This window comes from Rattus rattus, chromosome 5, assembly GCF_011064425.1.
Source record: "Rattus rattus isolate New Zealand chromosome 5, Rrattus_CSIRO_v1, whole genome shotgun sequence".
Lineage (NCBI taxonomy): Eukaryota > Metazoa > Chordata > Mammalia > Rodentia > Muridae > Rattus > Rattus rattus.
This window is the reverse complement of record NC_046158.1, coordinates 106,581,567-106,600,434: the sequence shown is the minus strand read 5'-3', so window position 1 is coordinate 106,600,434 and position 18,868 is coordinate 106,581,567. Positions and strand designations below refer to the sequence as shown.

Sequence of the window (18,868 nt, the reverse complement as noted above, 5' to 3'; positions counted from 1 at the left end):
TGATAAACTTAGTTCGAATCCCTCAATTTCGGGGTGCCTCTGTCATAGCTATAAAAAATAAATACTATTTCTGCTACATAATAGAAGATACCTTCTCATTTTCTGCTATCAAAAATTATATATGTTACTGCATCTTTTTCTGCCATTTCTATGGAGGAAAGTGGCTTCCTCCTTGTGCCTCCTTTTCATCCCCAAAAATATTGTTGATCCCTCTAAATCTCTTCTGCCTTGCTCGTTTATAAACATAAAAATACTCAAATCTCCTTCTGCTTCTTGTTCCTTAGCATCTTTCTTTGTCAAAGTACAATTATTCTTTAGGACCTCCTTGTAGCTTAATCCAGTATAAAGACTTCTGTTTTTCTAATGTAGCACATTCCTGGAAATAGAACATTGTTTGTCGGTCTTTGATAGATTATACAGACTGTCCCAATTTATATCTTAGAACATTTGCCACCGTCATTCTTTCTACTACTCTAAACTTTTAGACAAATGAAAGGAATGTTACTTTTCTTTTGGTCATATTTCTTAAACCTAGCTCATTGTATGATAAGTGTGAAATATCAGTAAATATTTGTTTAGTAGGTTATTGCTAATATTGGAAATTTCTGAGAGTAAAACAATAACAAAAGGAGGTTTAATTTTTTTAATTTAAATTAATTGCTTTCTTTTGGGGGAACCTCAGTATAAAAAGTTAACTAAAAATTATGTCACTTAAAGCTCCAACTATTAATCATAATTTACATATATATGGTAAATATACCAGATGTTAAAAGGCCCCTTCCCACAGGGAATTTTCATATTTGTGAACTAATTTGTGTGAAGGTAAATGAATGCTCTGGTAAATGAATGCTCAAGTTTGTTTTCTTCTGTCTTTTAGGGTTCAGAATGTTCTGGTGTGGCACCTTCTACTTGTGATGAAAAGTCTAACATGCAAGTACAACGAGAACATTATTTCATAAATTTCGTTAAAGTTACTTCCAGTACACTGTTATAAATTGTGTCTTTCTCCACAGTAGGGAACAAAGAGTGATCATGATTTCCAAGTCAGAATGCTCTGTCAGCTCATCTATGGCGCCCAAGCCTGAAGCTCAGCAAGTTATGTACTGCAAAGAAAAGCTTATCCGTGGAGATTCGGAATTTTCATTTGAAGAGCTGAGAGCCCAGAAATACAATCAACGAAAGAAGCATGAACAGTGGGGTACTTACACTCTTATATGCTGGGATTGTTTTATGTCATTTAAAATAATGGATAATTACATAACTGAATGAAACACAAGATGCCTTGAGCTCATTCTATTAGAAACTTAGAAGTCTTGATTAGATACTAGTCTAGCAACAGTGCTTGTCCACAGGCTCCTTTGCTGAACTGATAGCTGGCGATTGAAACAGTGCTGCAGTAAACATTCTTACTAGTGCTTCTTTGCATTAGTGAAATAGTGTTTCCATATTCTCTATGTGAATTTGAACCTGTGTATATAGTAGTCCTAAAATTTGTGGGGCATTTATTTGTTCTGTGAAAGGATTTCTTGAGAACTGAGGTTCAGAAAAGATTTCCCAAGTTTGCATCGATTTTAAACAGAACATGCAGAACAGCACACCAAAATTTATGTTTATAGAATAAATATATTATTATTTATATAAATTACCTGTGCTTATTGGTAAATACTTTTTGTACCTCATAAGGAAATATGCATTTGCACTTGAGTTTTACTATAACAGCATACACTCTAGAAAGAGGAAAACAAACATTTGTTTCACTAAGGGTTTTATACCATCTAGGTTATTTGGACTAGATCTACTATGTGAGCCTTTGATTCATTACCTTTTTTTTTTTTTAAGATTTATTTTATTTATATGAGTACACGGTGGCTGTCAGACAGACCAGAAAAGGGCATCGGGTCCCATTACAGATGGTTGTGAACCACCATGTGGTTGCTGGGCATTAAATTCAGGACCTCTGGAAGAGCAGTCAGTGCTCTTAACTCCTGAGCCATCTCTCCAGCCCCCAGTTCATTACCTTTTTTAAAGATTTTGTTTAAAGTTATATATGAGTGTGGGTTTTTGCATGTGAGCGCAGTGCCCTCAGAAGAGGTGATTGTGGGGTTGGGGATTTAGCTCAGTGGTAGAATGCTTGCCTAAAAGCACAAGGCCCTGGGTTTGATCCTCAGCTCCGGAAAAAAAAAACAAAAACAAAATAATTTCTATACGTTCTCACTAGCGCGGTGCTTGAAGACGTCAGAACAAGGTCACAGGTACCCTGAGCTGGAGTTCCAGGTGGTTGTGAACCACCCTCTGTGGGTGCTGGGTCCTCTCTTAACTGCTGAGCCATCTCTCTAGCCTCTATATTCATTACTTTTATATTTAACCAGCTATAGAGACCGTCAATATTTGTTAAGGACCCATTTTGAATTGTCTATTGATAGTTTCCGTTTATTATCACAACCTGTAGTCTCTAGCGAAAAAAAATCTGACATGTTTGGAGTGTGCCTTTATGTGATATTTATAGGAAATAGAACTATCCAAAGTTTGACTTGAAACTCTGATCCTTAGTACACTTTATTTCCTAGAAAGGTGGAGCTGGAAGGGTGGCTCAGCAGTTAAGAGATGGTAGTGCTTTTGCAAAGTACCTGAGTTCAGGAGCCAGCCATGTCAGGTGACTTAGAACAAACACCCTGCTCCAGGGAATTTAACATCTCTATTTCCTATAGGCACTATCACATACATGTACATATATATTCAGATATCAATTGAAAAGAATAAAAGCATGACTACCTGAGTTCTGTCCCTAAGACCCACATGTTAGGAAGAGAGCCAGCTTCTGCAGATTGTCCTCCAACCTCCACGTGCATACCTTGGGACTTGTGTTCTTGGTTCTTGTTACTAGCTATTGTTTTCTCCACATTTTTTTAAGTGTGAAATAGAGGACGATGGGGGAATGAGGAGATAGCTCAGTTAGTAAATATAATATGATATGATATAATATAATATAATATAATAATGAGGTGTGAATTTGACCCTGGGAATCACATTAAAAGTGACAAGTGTGGTGGCAGACAGTTGTAGTCACAGCACTTGGATGGCAATGGCAGCTTAGATTACTCAGTTCCAGGCCAGTGAGAACAAAATCCAAGGGGATGGCTCATGAGGATCTAAGACTTGTATTTAATAGTAACCGTGGTGAAGACAGGTAAAGGTTACAATTAAAAAATAATGTTAGTTTAAGCTCTGAAATCTAATAAATATGAAAAGCTTTGATTTAATAATTGTCCTAAATTGTGACCTTTTAATCATTTTGCATGCAATTTTCTGATGAAATTTTGAGAACAAACCATGTTTTTTTAATGTTCTTAAAGTTAGTGAAGACAGAAATTATATGAAAAGGAAAGAAGCAAATGCTTTTGAAGAGCAATTATTAAAACAGAAAATGGATGAACTTCACAAGAAATTGCATCAAGTGGTGGAATTGTCTCACAAGGACCTGCCTGCTTCTGAGAACAGGCCTGACGTATGTCCATGTTCTTCACTATTCCCAATGTCCATTATTCCAGTACTACTAGCTATTGTTTTCTCTGCTTTATTTTTTGTAGTTATTCTAATTTAGCTAGAAAACTTACTGAATTAATAATTTGATAGATAAAGTTGTGAAAATTTGGAATAAGCAAAGAAATATAGAGACTAAGTGGAAATGTTTAGCTAAGCTAGTCTCCACAGATATCCAAAATACAAGAGACCCTGAGATCTGTGGTACTTCTTAATGGAGTACTTAATCTGTGTTGTGACTGCTCTTTCTCCACACTAATTTGCTAGGTGAGGAAATAGTATAAGTCATTTAAATTACTGTTTTAGGGATGGTTTTGGCTTTTTTGGTATTGGTTTTGAAATGGGTTCTTTTGGTTTTTTTGGTTCTTTTTTTCGGAGCTGGGGACCGAACCCAGGGCCTTGCGCTTCCTAGGCAAGCGCTCTACCACTGAGCTAAATCCCCAACCCCTTGAAATGGGTTCTTAGTATATTGTCCTTGCTGGCCTAGAAATTGCTTTGTCAATCAGATGTACCTTGAACTGACAGATGCCCCTGCTTCTGCCTCTGAGTAAAGGCATATGCCACCACACACAGCTTTAGTTAACTGTCTTACAATTTCTAAGAATGCTTCCATAAGATAAGGAATTAACCTTTCTGTATTTTAAACGTTTGTTTATCCTTCCTATTATGGACCATGCATTTGTGGAAGTTAATATAGATATATCCTGTTCATTAAATAGAAAATGGCTACTAATATTAGCAGAGCACTGGAGAATATTGGGCAACATTAATTTTAGTCTTTTCCTAAAATTTAGTAAAGAGAAATAAGATACTCTTTGTTTTGTTATTCACTTGTCTTTTTTTATAATTTAGCATAAGAAATAATAGGTTTCATTATGAGACTGTCATACTTTGTTGATTATTTTTCTCTGGCCCTCCTTTTACCATGTATTCTTTTGCTCCTAATAGGCTCCTTTCCACTTTGATATCACACATATTATTACTAAACTCATCTGTTTTTGTTTTATTAGACAGGGTTCACACTGGCTTAGGCTGGCATGGAACTTGCTAGGTAGCCAAATCAGCCTCGGCCTTACTACAATTGTCCTGTGCCTTAGACTCCCGTGAGCCACTGTTACTCCATAAATACTGATCTTATAGAAGCCAATTTGTTTTTCAGTGGTTGAAAATATAAATAAGATACTGGACTAGAGAGGTAGCTCAACTAGTAAAGTTATTTGCTGTACAATCGTGATGACCTGAGTTTAATCCCAGTAACCCATGTACAAAAGGCCGATATGGTAGCATGCATCTGTAATTCCAACCCTCATACAGTGAGATGAAAGGCAGAGACATAAAGACATAAAGCCTGAAGCTTGTGAGCCAACTGGACTGTAATATTGATGCAGAGAATTGAGGCCTTGGCCCAACAAAGTAAGAGGGAACCAGCTCCTAAAAGCTGTTTATACATATACACAAATAATAATTTATAAAAAATTAATATAAGCTTTTGGTGTGTCCATGTTTAAGAAACTACAAGAAGCCATCATAGAGGCTAGTCTTGTTGTTGTTATGCTTTGAAAAGCTTTATGACTGATTAAGAATATGCAAGACTTTTAATTTTGTTTTTGTTTATATCTTTTTGTTTTTCATGAAAGGCTAATCTAGTATGTGTGGGACAAAATACATGCTCCCACCAGGAACTGAGGGGTCCAAGTCTTTCATCCATCAATCAGCAGACCTTAGAGAACTCAGGAGAGAAACCACTGGAAGAACCTTCTGTTCCTCTTATGGTAAATGCTGTTAACAGCACTTTGCTGTTCCCAGCCGTCAGCCTGCCATCTCTTCCTATTCCTGTAAGTGGCCAGTCACAGACAGACTCCAGGTAAGCTAAATGCCCTGGAAATGGTAGTGACATGAGTAGCATGTATCATTTCTTTTCATGATCTGCAATGCCATGTTGTGTAAGAGATGAATGGTTCTGGTTTTTTTAAAAATTTGTATGTTGAAAAGATTCCTAAATATTGGCCTCAAATCATTCAGACTTAATTCCATGCTTTTTTTTTTTTAACAATATTTATACTTTTTTATTGAATTAAATTTTTTCAGCAGTCTCTCTGTACCTTCAGAATATATAGCTGAAAACTGAAAGTACCTTTGTTTACTGGCTCTGACTGCATACCTGTAGGCATTATTAATGCACAGAAAATTACTTGACATCTGTTTTGCTGTTTCTTCTGTCTTCCTTCAGAAGCTATTTGGGATAAGTGTCAATGATTCTTAGTGCCAAGATCTTTTTGTACACGATTCCCCAATTTAGAAGGATTTTTCTAGACTTCAAAAATAATACCAAATTTCCTATTTGTTTTACATTTTTGTCTTTGGTTACTTATCTCTTAACTTGTGATTTGATAGTAATTTGTAAAACTACAAGTAATTGGCACTTGTTTAACATTTTAATATGGTTCCTTAGGAGAATTCTTTTTTTTTTTTCTTTCCTTTTTTTCGGAGCTGGGGACTGAACCCAGGGCCTTGTGCTTGCTAGGCAAGCGCTCTACCACTGAGCTAAATCCCCAACCCCTCCTTAGGAGAATTCTTGAAGCATTAGACAGATGAGGTTGACTGCCCAAGTGTATTTAAAAGCTATATATAATTGGATTGCTACTTTTCCTTCTTTTTTTTTTTTTTCCAGAGCTGGGGACCGAACCCAGGGCCTTGTGCTTCCTAGGCAAGCGCTCTACCACTGAGCTAAATCCCCAACCCCGCTACCTTTCCTTCTTAACATTTTAAAATCTGGGCATCACTAATGGTTTCAGGTTCATCACAAGAAATGTACTAGTTCCACTAACACACACTGCCTGAAACTAGGTCTTAGGCCTTTAACCTGTACCATAAATGAAGTGTGTTTGAATTTGGGAAGCCATTTTGTCCTGCCACATGGAGGGATTGTTGTTACTTTGCTAACATAATAACCATTGAGTCACAGAAAAACATTCAGTGGTTACCTTTATTTGGACGAATTAGTATTCTCAAAGGCAGTAAATATTTCATTTACTTATTACACCATGGCCCTAAGCAGTTTTATCCTAACAGACTTAACATTGTTAGCAATATTTTACTCTTCTTTAGAGTTAGGTTTAAAATTCTAATATGTAAAGTGCTTTTATTCTTCAGTGTGTCTCAAGAGTTTTCTCTTTCAGAGGTGTGAATCAAAGTATTCGTGAATTCATGACACAGAGTGGACCAGACAAAAAAGAAGGTAGTGCTTCCTTATAATAACTTCATGCAGCTTGTTTAGGTAGACTCTTTTTGGGTTCCTCAGTGTCTATTTATGACTGTGGTATAGGAAGGCTTTCTTTAGAGGAAGAATGATTTTATAAAGCCTCAGACTATTTCAAACAAAAATAGAAAATTATTAGTCACATCTTCCTAAGTTTAGAATCCTTGGCATTTTTCTATTAAGCTTCTCGGTGTATTAATCTGAAAAGTCATAATTACAAAGGCTTGTTAGTCTTACATTCTGATTGGTAGTAGAGCGGAGGCATTACATAGAAGATAATTTTAGGCATTTACATAGAAGATAATTTTGTCAGTTAAATAATAAAGACACAGTTGGTCATTTACTTCCTCTCCTCAGATGACTGGCATCTTTCCACTAACAGTAGGAACAGGGCTGTCTGAAGTAGAGACTTACCGCACCAAGACTTGGTTCATGTCCACTAGATACAAAGCATAATTCTAAATAGTTAGAAAGGCAGTTGTGGTGAAAAAGGCGAGAAGTCCTACGGGAAAAGAGGTATCACTATTAGGGTGGAGAGTTAGGTTCAAAGAAAGTGACCAGGAAGGACTGATGAGTAAGATTTAGGTAAAAAGGAGAAGGGAAGTACCCATGCAGCAAACTTTGTGAACCTGTTTCAGGCAGAATGAATGACAAGTATATGTCTTTCATGCAGCAATATTCCTGTTAATGTTCCAAGCACCAAAGATACTTTCCAGTGCTTTCAGATGAGCAGTGGGAGAGAGGGAGAAAGAGAGGTAAAGTCTGAGCAAACTCTAGCTGAGCAAAATGAAAAACATCCTTAAGATTTATAACAGTAGGGGGAAAAGATTTACACTGTGACCAGAAGCAGGTAGTACTTGGTATATTATGAGTAAAGGATGCTATTCATGACAAAACTAACTTGGTATGACCTTGTGCTTTTCTATAAAAGAATAATTCTTGACCTTACTTCATGATGTTATTACAAAGATAAACATAAATATATGAAAGACCAATCAATGATAATAAAAGTAGTGATCATTATTGACACTGGTAAACTTTTAATTGTAATTATACAATCATGTGCCTTCTAATGTATTCTGATTGGCATATTAATAGTACATTTTGTCTCACTCCTTTGCTAGTATGTGAAACAAATAAAGTTGCCAACATTAATGACTTTCATACAACTCCAAACACATCGTTGGGAATGGTTCAAGGAACACCATGCAAAGTGCAGCCATCACCAACTGTCCACACCAAGGAAGCATTAGGTAAAATATTTTGTTTGTATAGTGCCTCCATAAATTAATAAAAACTGATTTGCAACCTATCAACACATATTCTTCTGTTCTTTAAGGTTTCATCATGGATATGTTTCAGGCTCCAACACTTCCTGACATTTCTGATGATAAAGATGAATGGCCATCTCTAGACCAAAATGAAGATGCATTTGAAGCCCAGTTTCAAAGTAATGATTTATTTAAAAGCTATTAAGTACACGGTATCACAGGCAGTTGCCATGGGCATTATCAAGACGTAGATATAAACCTGCTTTGAATAGTGTGCCATGTAAGGTCAGGGAAGGAATAACATATATGACAGCCTGAAAAGGTTACGGTGTATGTGATAATTGGTTTGGGGTTTTTGTTAGATTGGATTTTTTGTTACTATTTAATAGTGAATGCTAAAGGACAAAATCATCATGGGTAGGAACAGTAGGGAAAGTAAGTTCTTAACATAAGACTTTAGTACCTCCTGGGAAAGATGTCTAGGTGGAATTTGGAACTCAGGATCGCTGGAAGCCAAAGATAAGTAGAATCTAGTTAGAATTGAGAAGGCTGGAAATTAAAACTCAGGGGTTATTTTTTTTTCTTACAGGACATGAACAACAACAACCAAAACTCAAAAGTTTTGTTTTGTGCACTTTTGATGAAAGTGCTCTGAGCAGCATTGTAGCAGTGTGGACACTGCCCTGTATGTGACAGATCTCTATTGGGCTCTGAGTGCAAGACTCAGTGACCATGAATAGGTCAATTCAACTCTCTACAAAGTACCTTGTGTCATTATCTATTACCTAGTAATTTTTTTAGAGATTTCAGTACTTTTTTTTTATATGTAGCTGAAGTTTAGCCTAAAGGATATTGCCTTTTCATAACATAGTAATGAGATTCTATTTTGTTTTCCTGCAGAAAATGCAGTATTTTCAGAGGACTGGGGAGTTAAAAAGATTATGACTTTATCATCTGCTTTTCCTATTTTTGAAGATGGAAACAAAGAAAATTATGGGTAAAGAAACATCTATTTTACAGAAACCTGGGGAAAATACATGTCACCAAAATGCCATAAAATGCTGAAAGTTTTAATATAGTAAGGAGATACGGTGGACTGCTCAGCAGGTGATCTGGGTTGGAGTTCCAGCCCTGCTACCAATAAGCCTTTTAACCACACAGTGAGGAGCTACTGTGCCATGCCTGAATTCCAAGACAATAGACCTCCCAGAGCAGAAGCACAGCTACAAAAGAAATGCAATCTACTTATAAGCTCTAGATGAACAGATGAATTCTCTGGATTTGAAATTATATTAAATGTAGATAACTGCCAGTATACCCATGTGGTGTAGGGCCAATGAAGTAGAACAGAAGGTTCTCTATAGAGAAAATGTTTGAAGGTAGAAGAAAGACATCAGAGCAAAGAATGAGGTATTTTCAGGAATCTTCCTTGTTAAAACAAGTGAAATTATACGAGTTATTTAGGCATACTGAAGTAGAATGGAGAGAGCATGACCAGGTTGCAGAAGAGATACCCGTATCTAGAAAAGGCACTAGAAGTAAGACTTAAAATGTTGCCTGATACCTGAGGCATCTTATGGTCAAAACCCTTGTTTTCATTTTCTTCTAAAACTCGGAACCCAGTGTATTAAAAACATCTTATTTTTACAGTTAATTAATGCAGTTTGAACACAGTTTTGCTATAGTTGCTGTGAAAGTAAAGAGTCTCTAAGCCATTAACTCAATAAGTAGGATAAGTAGGATAACACTTTTAGCTTATTTATTTCATCTGTATGTTTTGTGATTTGTATTTACACAAATCTTTCTTTAGCTTACCACAGCCTAAAAATAAGCCTTTAGGAGCTAGGACCTTTGGAGAACGATCTCTCAGCAAATGTTCATCAAGATCAAATGTAAGTAAACCTCCGTTTCATCAGGGAATATGTCTTATAATCTGTTCTTCATTTTACCAAGTGATTATGCTCATCAAATGGCACAAGGTGTACACAACTTCTGGAAAATCCAGTGTTGCATGAAAAATGTGTTCATCAACAGGTTGAATTCTATAATAGAGAAAATAAAAACAATTATGTGATCCTTGGCCCTCAAGAGCCATTCCGTTAGCTAGGAGGTGCCATCCAGGGGTATATATTTTTTCTTAGACGTAAGAATTGAGGCCTACAGTGGAGTATTAGTGAGAAACCCAGAAAAATTGAATTGATAAAAATGAACCATCAACAGCATATTGCAGCAGACAAGGTTCTCCTGTTCATTGGCTCACATATGTTATATGTTAGCAACCATTGTACATAGACTTTCACTGTGACCCAGAGCGTTCCCCATGTGTGTTTACAATTTCCTGAAACATTGGACTGGAGTTTCAATTTAGTGCCACTACTTTAAAACTATGTTTTGTTGAACTATTCTGCTACATGCTTTAACAAACAAACAAGAAAGGAACATTTCCTATATATGCTGATGCTGAGCAGAAACTGACATATTTATTACCATCCAGTTTTTCCTTCAATAATGGGAAACATGGTAGAATTTATAAAAAGGTGTTTGTGTAGAATGTATATGCGGCATTTTAAGAACTGAGGTGATTTATCAAGTTGTTTTGATTTAACTTTAGTTTTCTTTCCCCAGGGAGTCTAAAACTTAGCCTTATAATTGTATTCTTAAAGAAATGTCTGATTTTATAGGCCATGTCAGTGAAAATAGACCTTATGCCAGAAATTATGGATGTAATTATTTTGGTTTTATCATTGTGTAAAGTGATGTGGAGGTGGGGTGGGGGGATAAGAATCAACTTGAACAAGTTAGTAGTCAGACCTGGGACAATTTGAAAGAAATTGGAAAGAATAAGTAATACAATATTGTATTATAACCCAAGAAATAAAATGAATATACTTATTCCTACAATAGAGGAGAGGGGGCAGATCTTCCCTACAGAAGCATTCTAAGGAATGTAGAAGGTCACCATTAGAACACTAAGATAGTAACTGCTACAGGCAAGGTCCATGGATGACTACTGACGTTATTGAGAAGAAGCAGTGTCTACATAGCTCCGAAGCTTCTTACCAAAATTATCATTTACTATACTGGTTTAACATTTCACCAAGAGGGCCAGAAAGATGGCTCAGCAGGTAAAGGCATTTGTCACCAAGGCTGAAGACAAGAGTTTAATCCCTGGGACCCACATGTTAGATTGAATCCCAAAGTTGTCCTCTGACCTTCACATGTGAGCCTTGGTACATGTATGTACCAAGTACACAGATAAGTTAATGTATATTTTTCCACTAATTCTTTTGAAGAAGCCCTGTGGAAGGTAGAGTTTACCTCCCTTTCAGTATGGGCAGGATATGGTGATTTACATCAGAAAAGACAGTGGGGATGGGGAAAAGAATTCAGTAAGGAAACCTTAGAGTATCTGACCAAGAGGTTGGGTTAATGTCACCAGTAATAACTTGTGTTTATAGCACATAGCCTCAAAGTTTAATGAGATACTCCCTTACAGTCTTTTCTGGAATCTGTAGCCCTAGTATAAAAGCATAATCACAGATCCTGACCTCAATTCAAAGGGTCTGTGGAATAAAAGGTAGGAAGGATCCACCGGTATCTGTAGTCAGAAGCAGTTGAATAGACAGGACAACCATGTGCTGTGTGCTGATCTATGTCGAAGATTGGAGAGGAAATAGAAAAGCCAAAAGGACTCCATGTACTAGTATCATTTTAAACAATAAATCATATTTTGGATAAGATTACTGTTAAAGGGAACTAACAAAAAACTCTACTATCTTTGTAACTCTCTTTAAGTTTAAAGAATAATGTATAAAATAAAAAAACATGTCCAGTTGTTATGTACCTGCATTAAAGTATGCTAAAAACGGGCTGGAGAGATGGCTTAGTAGTTAAGAGCACTGACGGCTCTTCCAGAGGTCCTGAGTTCAATTCCCAGCAACCACATGGTGGCTCACAACCATCTGTAATGAGATCTGATGCCCTCTTCTGGTATGTCTGAAGACAGCAACAATGTATCCATAATAAATAAATAAATAAATAAATAAATAAATAAAGTTTTTTTAAAAAGTATGCTAAAAACAAGGTTTATATCTATTTTACTTAAACTTTTTTCTTTTTAAATCTTAAAATGTTTGAGGTTTTGTTTTTTGAGAAAGGATCTTGCTGTGTTGTTCAGGATGATTTTGAACTCATAAGTTCAAGTGGTCCTCTACCTCTATACCCTCCTGAGTAGTTTGTACTACAGGGCTATGTTAACTGCTGGACTTAAAAGTGTTGATGTGTTAAATTTCATCAACAAAGCAGACGAATTGCTTTTTTCAATTTGTCTTCTGTTGCAGGAAATGCCTCACACTGATGAGTTTATGGATGACTCAACAGTATGTGGTATTCGCTACAACAAAACCCTAGCTCCCAGTCCTAAAAGTATAGGAGACTTTACATCTGCTGCCCAGCTTTCATCTACACCATTCCACAAATTTCCAGCAGATCCATTGCAGATTCCAGAAGATAAAGGTGAGTGTTCAACTATCTTCTGTAAAAATATACTCTTTGTTATTGTAGTTTCTTTTTGAAAAGTCTGTAGAGGACGTTTGAAAATTGTGATGACGCTTAAAATGCACTTTTGTGTGTGTACATGTTTTTTTGTTATTGTTGCTGTTGTTAGTTTTTGATGGTCTGTCTCATAGTCTGTATTTTTAAATTTTAATAAGTAGGTTGAAAGTGAAAAAACATGTGTAGTCACTTATAGACAGGACTGTGATGTGATAGCAAAGAAAAAACAGTGACAAAAAGATTATTTAACTATTAGGAACAATGAACTTCCTAATCTAATGAGTAATGACTAACCAGTTTTTGTCCATGATATATCTTCAAATGCTACTTTAAAAAGACAAGTATACCATACAGAGAAAAATCACATTTTAACAGTTTCAGTTTTATCCAACTTCAAGAAAAGCATTATAAAACTATTTTTAGTCCTCATTTCAACTTCAAATGTAATGTGACCTTTATATGAAAGATTCACATGTGTGGGCTGTCCAGACAGATATAAACTGTGAGATCTGGAGCCTCATGCCATTTTGATAACTGTCTGTTTACAAGCTAAATTATATCACTCTCAGGATTCTTTAAAAGTATAATTGTTTTCCCAAAACAATAATGAAGGTTGGTGAGATGTTTTATCAGGTAAAAATGCTTGCTGCCAAGCTTGATGACCTGAGTTGATCTCTAGAACCCATAAGATAAAATGAAAGAACTGACTCCTGCAGGTTGTCCTCTGACCTCCATACATAGCATACATATGCAGAGACATGCACTCACTTAACATACACACAAACATAATTTTTAAAAATTTTAAATCAATAATTAACTGCTGAAGAATTTTACTTCACTAGACTAAAGATATTCTTATGGCATTGTGAGCCTAAAAAGAGTACTAACCCAATATGTTTTATTTCTTTTTTAAATCTTAGAAGTTAGTTCAAAATTCCAACTATTTTTAAATACATCACAAGTTTGCCACTCATAAAAATGTTGACTTTTTGCAAATTAAAGAAATTTAATCTGCGAAGAGTTCATCAAAGTACCACAAGTAACTGTTCTTAGGATAGTAATTACTACTTTAGCCCTGTGGTCCTCTAAATAGAAGCTAATGTTCTAGTACTGGGTACTAAGTAAGTATTAGTACTTGTTTTAAGCAACCATCAGGTAAAAGTTAATACTTGGCTAAGTTTAGCCTATAAGGCTGCCCTGTCTACTGTCAATAAAGATGGATTGTTTTGTTTCGTTTTTTTAAATTAGAAAGAACATTGGTTTAAGTGCTGCCAATATCTAAATTCATGCTATCTCTCCAGTTTGTTAAAAAGACACACAAATCTCTATATAAATTTTTCTGGAAAGGTTGCAGCCTTTTATTCTCCCTTTGGGTCTGCATCAGGTATGTGCTGCCCCTGTTCTAGTGACTTTCTTTGGTCTGGTCATCATGCCTGTAACCTGCTAGTTATTCTTTGAACTACTAATTATTTTCATAGCACTTTTTACTATGGATCACTTTTTAGAAATTGTAGTGAAAGTCAATATAAAAAGGGATTTCAGCCTTTGTAACCATATCAAATGTTTGTATCTGCATGTGTATGTAATATGTCTGTCTGTAATTTTTTATATTTTATATTTCAGAAAATGTGGTAGCCACACAATATACACATATGGCTTTGGATTCTTATAAAGAAAACATGGTGGACCCCTCAAAAGACAGAAAGCTTGGGTATTGTGTTTGTCATTCTCTCTTCCCTTGTAGCTTTGCTCTTTAAGATAGCATACATAGCTTATCTCAACTTGATAAGGCTAATAAGGTTTATTCAATGGTAACTTTGAGTCAGAAGGTACTGTTTGTGAATGTAAGCATACTGGTGAACCTAAGCACTTGGTATATGGAAACAGCTTGCTAACAGATCCCTGATCTAACGTTTTCTGAAATTCATTTCAGGGTTCAAACTGTAAGTCTTCTTATAATACCAAGACCCTGATATGTCAACTATTGCAAAATTGAAGAAACACAAATTGTGCTTTACACACCCATTTAATTGAGAAAACCAGTGTCTTTTAATAGAAGATAGTGTTTAAGCCTTTTTAGGTACTGGTCAAAGGTAAAGTTCCATTGTATTGATTAGGCTGGTGTATGTAGCAGATACAAAAAGTAATTACCATTTTTTGTTTATTGTAATCCAGTCACGGTGTTTATGCTATCTGTGAGCTGTATCCTTTTAATCCTTGGAACAGCTTGAGTTATGACAGTTGTTCTGTTAGATTTTCTTTAGCACATAGGAGAAGTTACAAATACGAAATACATGAATGAGAATCCTCATCATCTTACCTGTTTACCTAAGATATTAAGTGATTTTGATTATATTTCTGTTATATCTGTATCTTAATAGCTGTGTGTTTATACGTATTTGTTTACTGAACATTATATGATCAATTCAACCTTTGAGTTAATTTTGAAATGCTATTCTTAAAATGAAAAGAAGCTATTTTATTTTGATCAGATCTAATAGGCTTCTAATCAAATGAAGTTTTTGTTTTCTCTTTTTTTCCATATCCAGTCTAATTCAAGAGAAAATTTCAGCATCTTTACCCTGTCCTAGTCAGCCTGCCACAGGTGGTTTGCTCACCCAGGAAGCAGTGTTCAGCCTTGAGGCTTATAAATGCACAGGCACTGACCGTGCGATCATGGAAGACCTATCAGATGCCAGCGCTGGGCTCCAAGTTGAATGGGTGCAGACTAGTTCATTTGGAAATGTCAATGCTCCAAGTATGCACACATGCTCAATCTTAGCTTTGCCATAAGAATGATAGCATGGAAATGCCATTCCGTGAAAGAACTGAGTAGGAACTTAAGTACACCGAATAGAAAATAAACTTAGACAAACTTGTAACTGTATCACAAAACAATTCACTTAACAGATTTGAGATCCATTGATCCATTTTAATCTTGACAGACAAGATCATTACTATTATAAAAGGAATTAGGGGCCTGGAGAGATGGTATACTGGTTAAGAGAACGACTGACTATTCTTCCAGAGGACCCAGGTTTGGTTTTCAGCACGTACATGGTAGCTCACAACCATCTGTAATTCTAGTTCCAGGGAATCTGAAACCCTTACGTGATCTCTCTAGACACCAGGTGTAAATAAATCTTTCTTATTTTTTAACTTTTTAAAAAGAGTTCAAGGTCAAGAGTTTATTACTGTGTGTCAAATATATAATCTAATATTGCCCTCTGCCCTGAATGTAATAGAAGACCAAATATTAAGAGATGTCTTCCTCTGTCCCTTGTTATACAGAAAGTCTTGCTTTAGAACACAGACTCTGGAGATTAAGTTCTAAGACTAGGTTCTAATTACCAGCTTCTCAAACAACTTTATTCTTGTTTCCCTTTAAAGTGAGGTCAGGTGGAGAGATGATTCAGGGGTTAATTTAACAGCACAGGCTGATCTTCCAGAGGACTCAGGTTCAGTCCCGAGCAGCCACATGGTGTCTCACAATTGTAGCCCCAATTCCAGGGAATCTGATGCCATACATATCACATGCATACATGTAGGCAAAAGAACCAATACATATTAAAAAATTAAATATGTCTTAAAATGAGGGTCATACTAGAACCGACCTTAGAGGCTTACTGTAAGACCTAAATGAGTTCATAAATCGCAGAACTTTGTTCTATGTGTACTAAGTAGTAACCATGTTGGAGAGGCCTTTTCAAACCACCATTAGTAGAATGTTTTTTAACACTAAATTTGTCTTCCCCTTAGGAATTGTTTCCTATACACAGTATTCTCTTCCATGCAAATTCTTTGTTAAGTAGTGTATGTGTATTAGTGGGGAAAACAAAGAGTATGTCTGAGCCCAGAAGGAGCAGTTAGTGTTCATGTGTGTATCTTTAAGGTGTGCAGCTATACTTTTTAAAGGTAGGTCCAGATGAGTCAAAAAGCAGCTAGTTGATTCCCTTTGTCACAACTGGATAGTCAACCTAAATTTGTAGACTTCATGTGGCAGAAATGACAGAACTGCTTTTAGCTTCTTAATTGAATCAATGCTGTACATGGGGTAAGAGCTTGAAAGCATATTTAGTGAATACATGTACTTACTAAGATTTCAGTTAAAATATTTGAATGCTGAATTTCTTTTTTTATTTTTCCTATTTAAGTCTTTACTATTGAGAACCCATGGGATGATGAATTGATTCTTAAACTTCTATCTGGGCTTTCTAAGCCAGTTACTTCCTATTCAAATACTTTTGAGTGGCAGAGTAAACTTCCAGCCATCAAGACCAAGACAGAATTCCAGTTGGGTAAGAATGATATGGATAATAGAATTTCAAATTCTTGTTTGTGAGAAACTGTTAGTAACTCTGATATTCTCCTACCCTTTCCACCTTCAAGAGTTAGTATCTGCCGTATTGAGAAATTTCGTTAAACAATGATATTGGAATTGTGATTGCTGTTGGGACTTTAATTTATCATAAAAATACATATACTCCTGGATAGAGATGTTCAGAGATTAAGAGGTTTCAGGAGACCTCAGTTTGGCTTTCAGCACTCATGTTGGGTAGCTCACAACCCCTAAATCAAAAACGTCTAAAATACAAAATTGACCTAACCATTCTAAACTGTTAAAGGTATTTATGCACTTATGCTTTTCTTTTTTTATTCTCCTGTAAAATATACATATTTCCCAAAAGGCTTTACGGATTTCTATATGTTCTTCCTGGTACCTCAACAATTGTACACAGGAGGTACTGCAGGTAATGTAAGGGCTAGGGCCCAAGGCCACGTATCTAAGTATACTGAGGCATCAGGGCTGCTTTCTCCGCTCTTTAGAATTTGTTGAGGAAGTTCTTTCGTGGTAGGTGTATGTTTTACTTTCATTTAAGTCTGGGAAAACGTCCCCCAGATTATACCTATTTTTTAAAATGGCACTGGGATTTCTTCACTTTGATAGTCCTTACAGCCTTTTGTCAGTTTTTCGTATCGTTTTCCAAGGTTCTTTGCTGGTCTATGTGAATCAACTTCTTGGAGAAGGAGCCTTTGCTCAAGTCTTTGAAGCTATTCATGGAGATACCAAAAGTAAACAGAAATGTATTTTGAAGGTAAATGATATGAATAACTTCTCGTATAATGTAGATGTGAATTTTTGGAAGTTGTTAGCCTCCCCTGCTGACTCCCCTTTAAATACTGATGTCAGTGAGGCCCTAGTCAACAGTTATGCTGTGAAGATTAAGAATTAATCTTACCACTAAGATTACCCTGCACACTTTATATTTCTGACCATTGCTAAGCTTATCCTCATTTTTTTGTCCACATCCTTATTGGGAGGAGTTGCTTTGTTGCTATTCTTTTACAGAATGTGGATAAGGATATGTGTCTCACATACCTGATTTGATTTGCAGGTGCAAAAACCTGCCAACTCCTGGGAATTCTACATTGGGATGCAGCTGATGGAAAGACTAAAGCCAGAAGTACATCACATGTTCATCAAGTTTTATTCTGCTCACTTATTCCAGAATGGCAGCATATTAGTAGGGGAGCTCTACAGCTATGGGACGTTACTAGTAAGTATCTAATTTTTATACTGTGAACATGAAATGTATGTGCATTTCTGGTTTTTACCCACACTGTTTTTCATAGTTGGAACTTTTGTTGAAATAGAGAGCAGGGGTAAAGGCCTTGACTTGAAATTTCATTGATCTTCTACAACCAACTGAGGGTGCCATTTGCCTTATTTTTAGAATGTCATTAACCTCTATAAAAATACCTCTGAGAAAGTGATGCCCCAAGCTCTCGTCATTACTTTCGCTATCAGAATGCTTTACATGGTTGAACAAGTCCACAGCTGCGAAATCATTCATGGAGACATTAAGCCAGATAACTTCATACTAGGACACAGGTAAGTATAGCACTTTAATGGAGGTCTTCCCTCATATTTCACTTTGTCTTCCCTTTAGGAATTGTTTATTATCCTTTGTTTTGTTAGGTATCCTTTTGTTAATTTGTGCTCATAGATCCTGATTCTTGTTTGTATTTAATGTAGACTTTTGGAACAGGATGATGAAGACTTAGCTACCGGCTTGACATTGATTGACCTGGGTCAGAGTATAGATATGAAACTTTTCCCTAAAGGAACTGTATTTACAGGAAAGTGTGAAACATCTGGTTTTCAGTGTCCTGAGATGCTCAGTAACAAGCCATGGAACTACCAGGTATGGAAGGAAAGCAAGAGGTTTTGTTTTCTTTTGTT

The 18,868-nt window shown here is 36.0% G+C and overlaps 1 protein-coding gene across 1 annotated transcript in view; it reads left to right on the top strand.

Moving 5' to 3' along the window:
* Bub1 (BUB1 mitotic checkpoint serine/threonine kinase) overlaps positions 1-18,868 on the top strand; it is a 30,702-nt gene that overhangs the window by 8,221 nt on the left and 3,613 nt on the right. Inside the window, exons 7-23 of the mRNA XM_032904176.1 lie at positions 878-930; positions 1,017-1,198; positions 3,354-3,505; positions 5,178-5,404; positions 6,720-6,778; positions 7,924-8,052; positions 8,139-8,249; positions 8,971-9,067; positions 9,881-9,962; positions 12,411-12,585; positions 14,248-14,335; positions 15,174-15,382; positions 16,779-16,922; positions 17,614-17,720; positions 18,021-18,182; positions 18,360-18,517; positions 18,662-18,830. Of these exons, the coding sequence (XP_032760067.1) occupies positions 878-930; positions 1,017-1,198; positions 3,354-3,505; positions 5,178-5,404; positions 6,720-6,778; positions 7,924-8,052; positions 8,139-8,249; positions 8,971-9,067; positions 9,881-9,962; positions 12,411-12,585; positions 14,248-14,335; positions 15,174-15,382; positions 16,779-16,922; positions 17,614-17,720; positions 18,021-18,182; positions 18,360-18,517; positions 18,662-18,830 (2,304 nt within the window). The remainder of the gene's footprint in view (positions 1-877; positions 931-1,016; positions 1,199-3,353; positions 3,506-5,177; positions 5,405-6,719; positions 6,779-7,923; positions 8,053-8,138; positions 8,250-8,970; positions 9,068-9,880; positions 9,963-12,410; positions 12,586-14,247; positions 14,336-15,173; positions 15,383-16,778; positions 16,923-17,613; positions 17,721-18,020; positions 18,183-18,359; positions 18,518-18,661; positions 18,831-18,868) is intronic.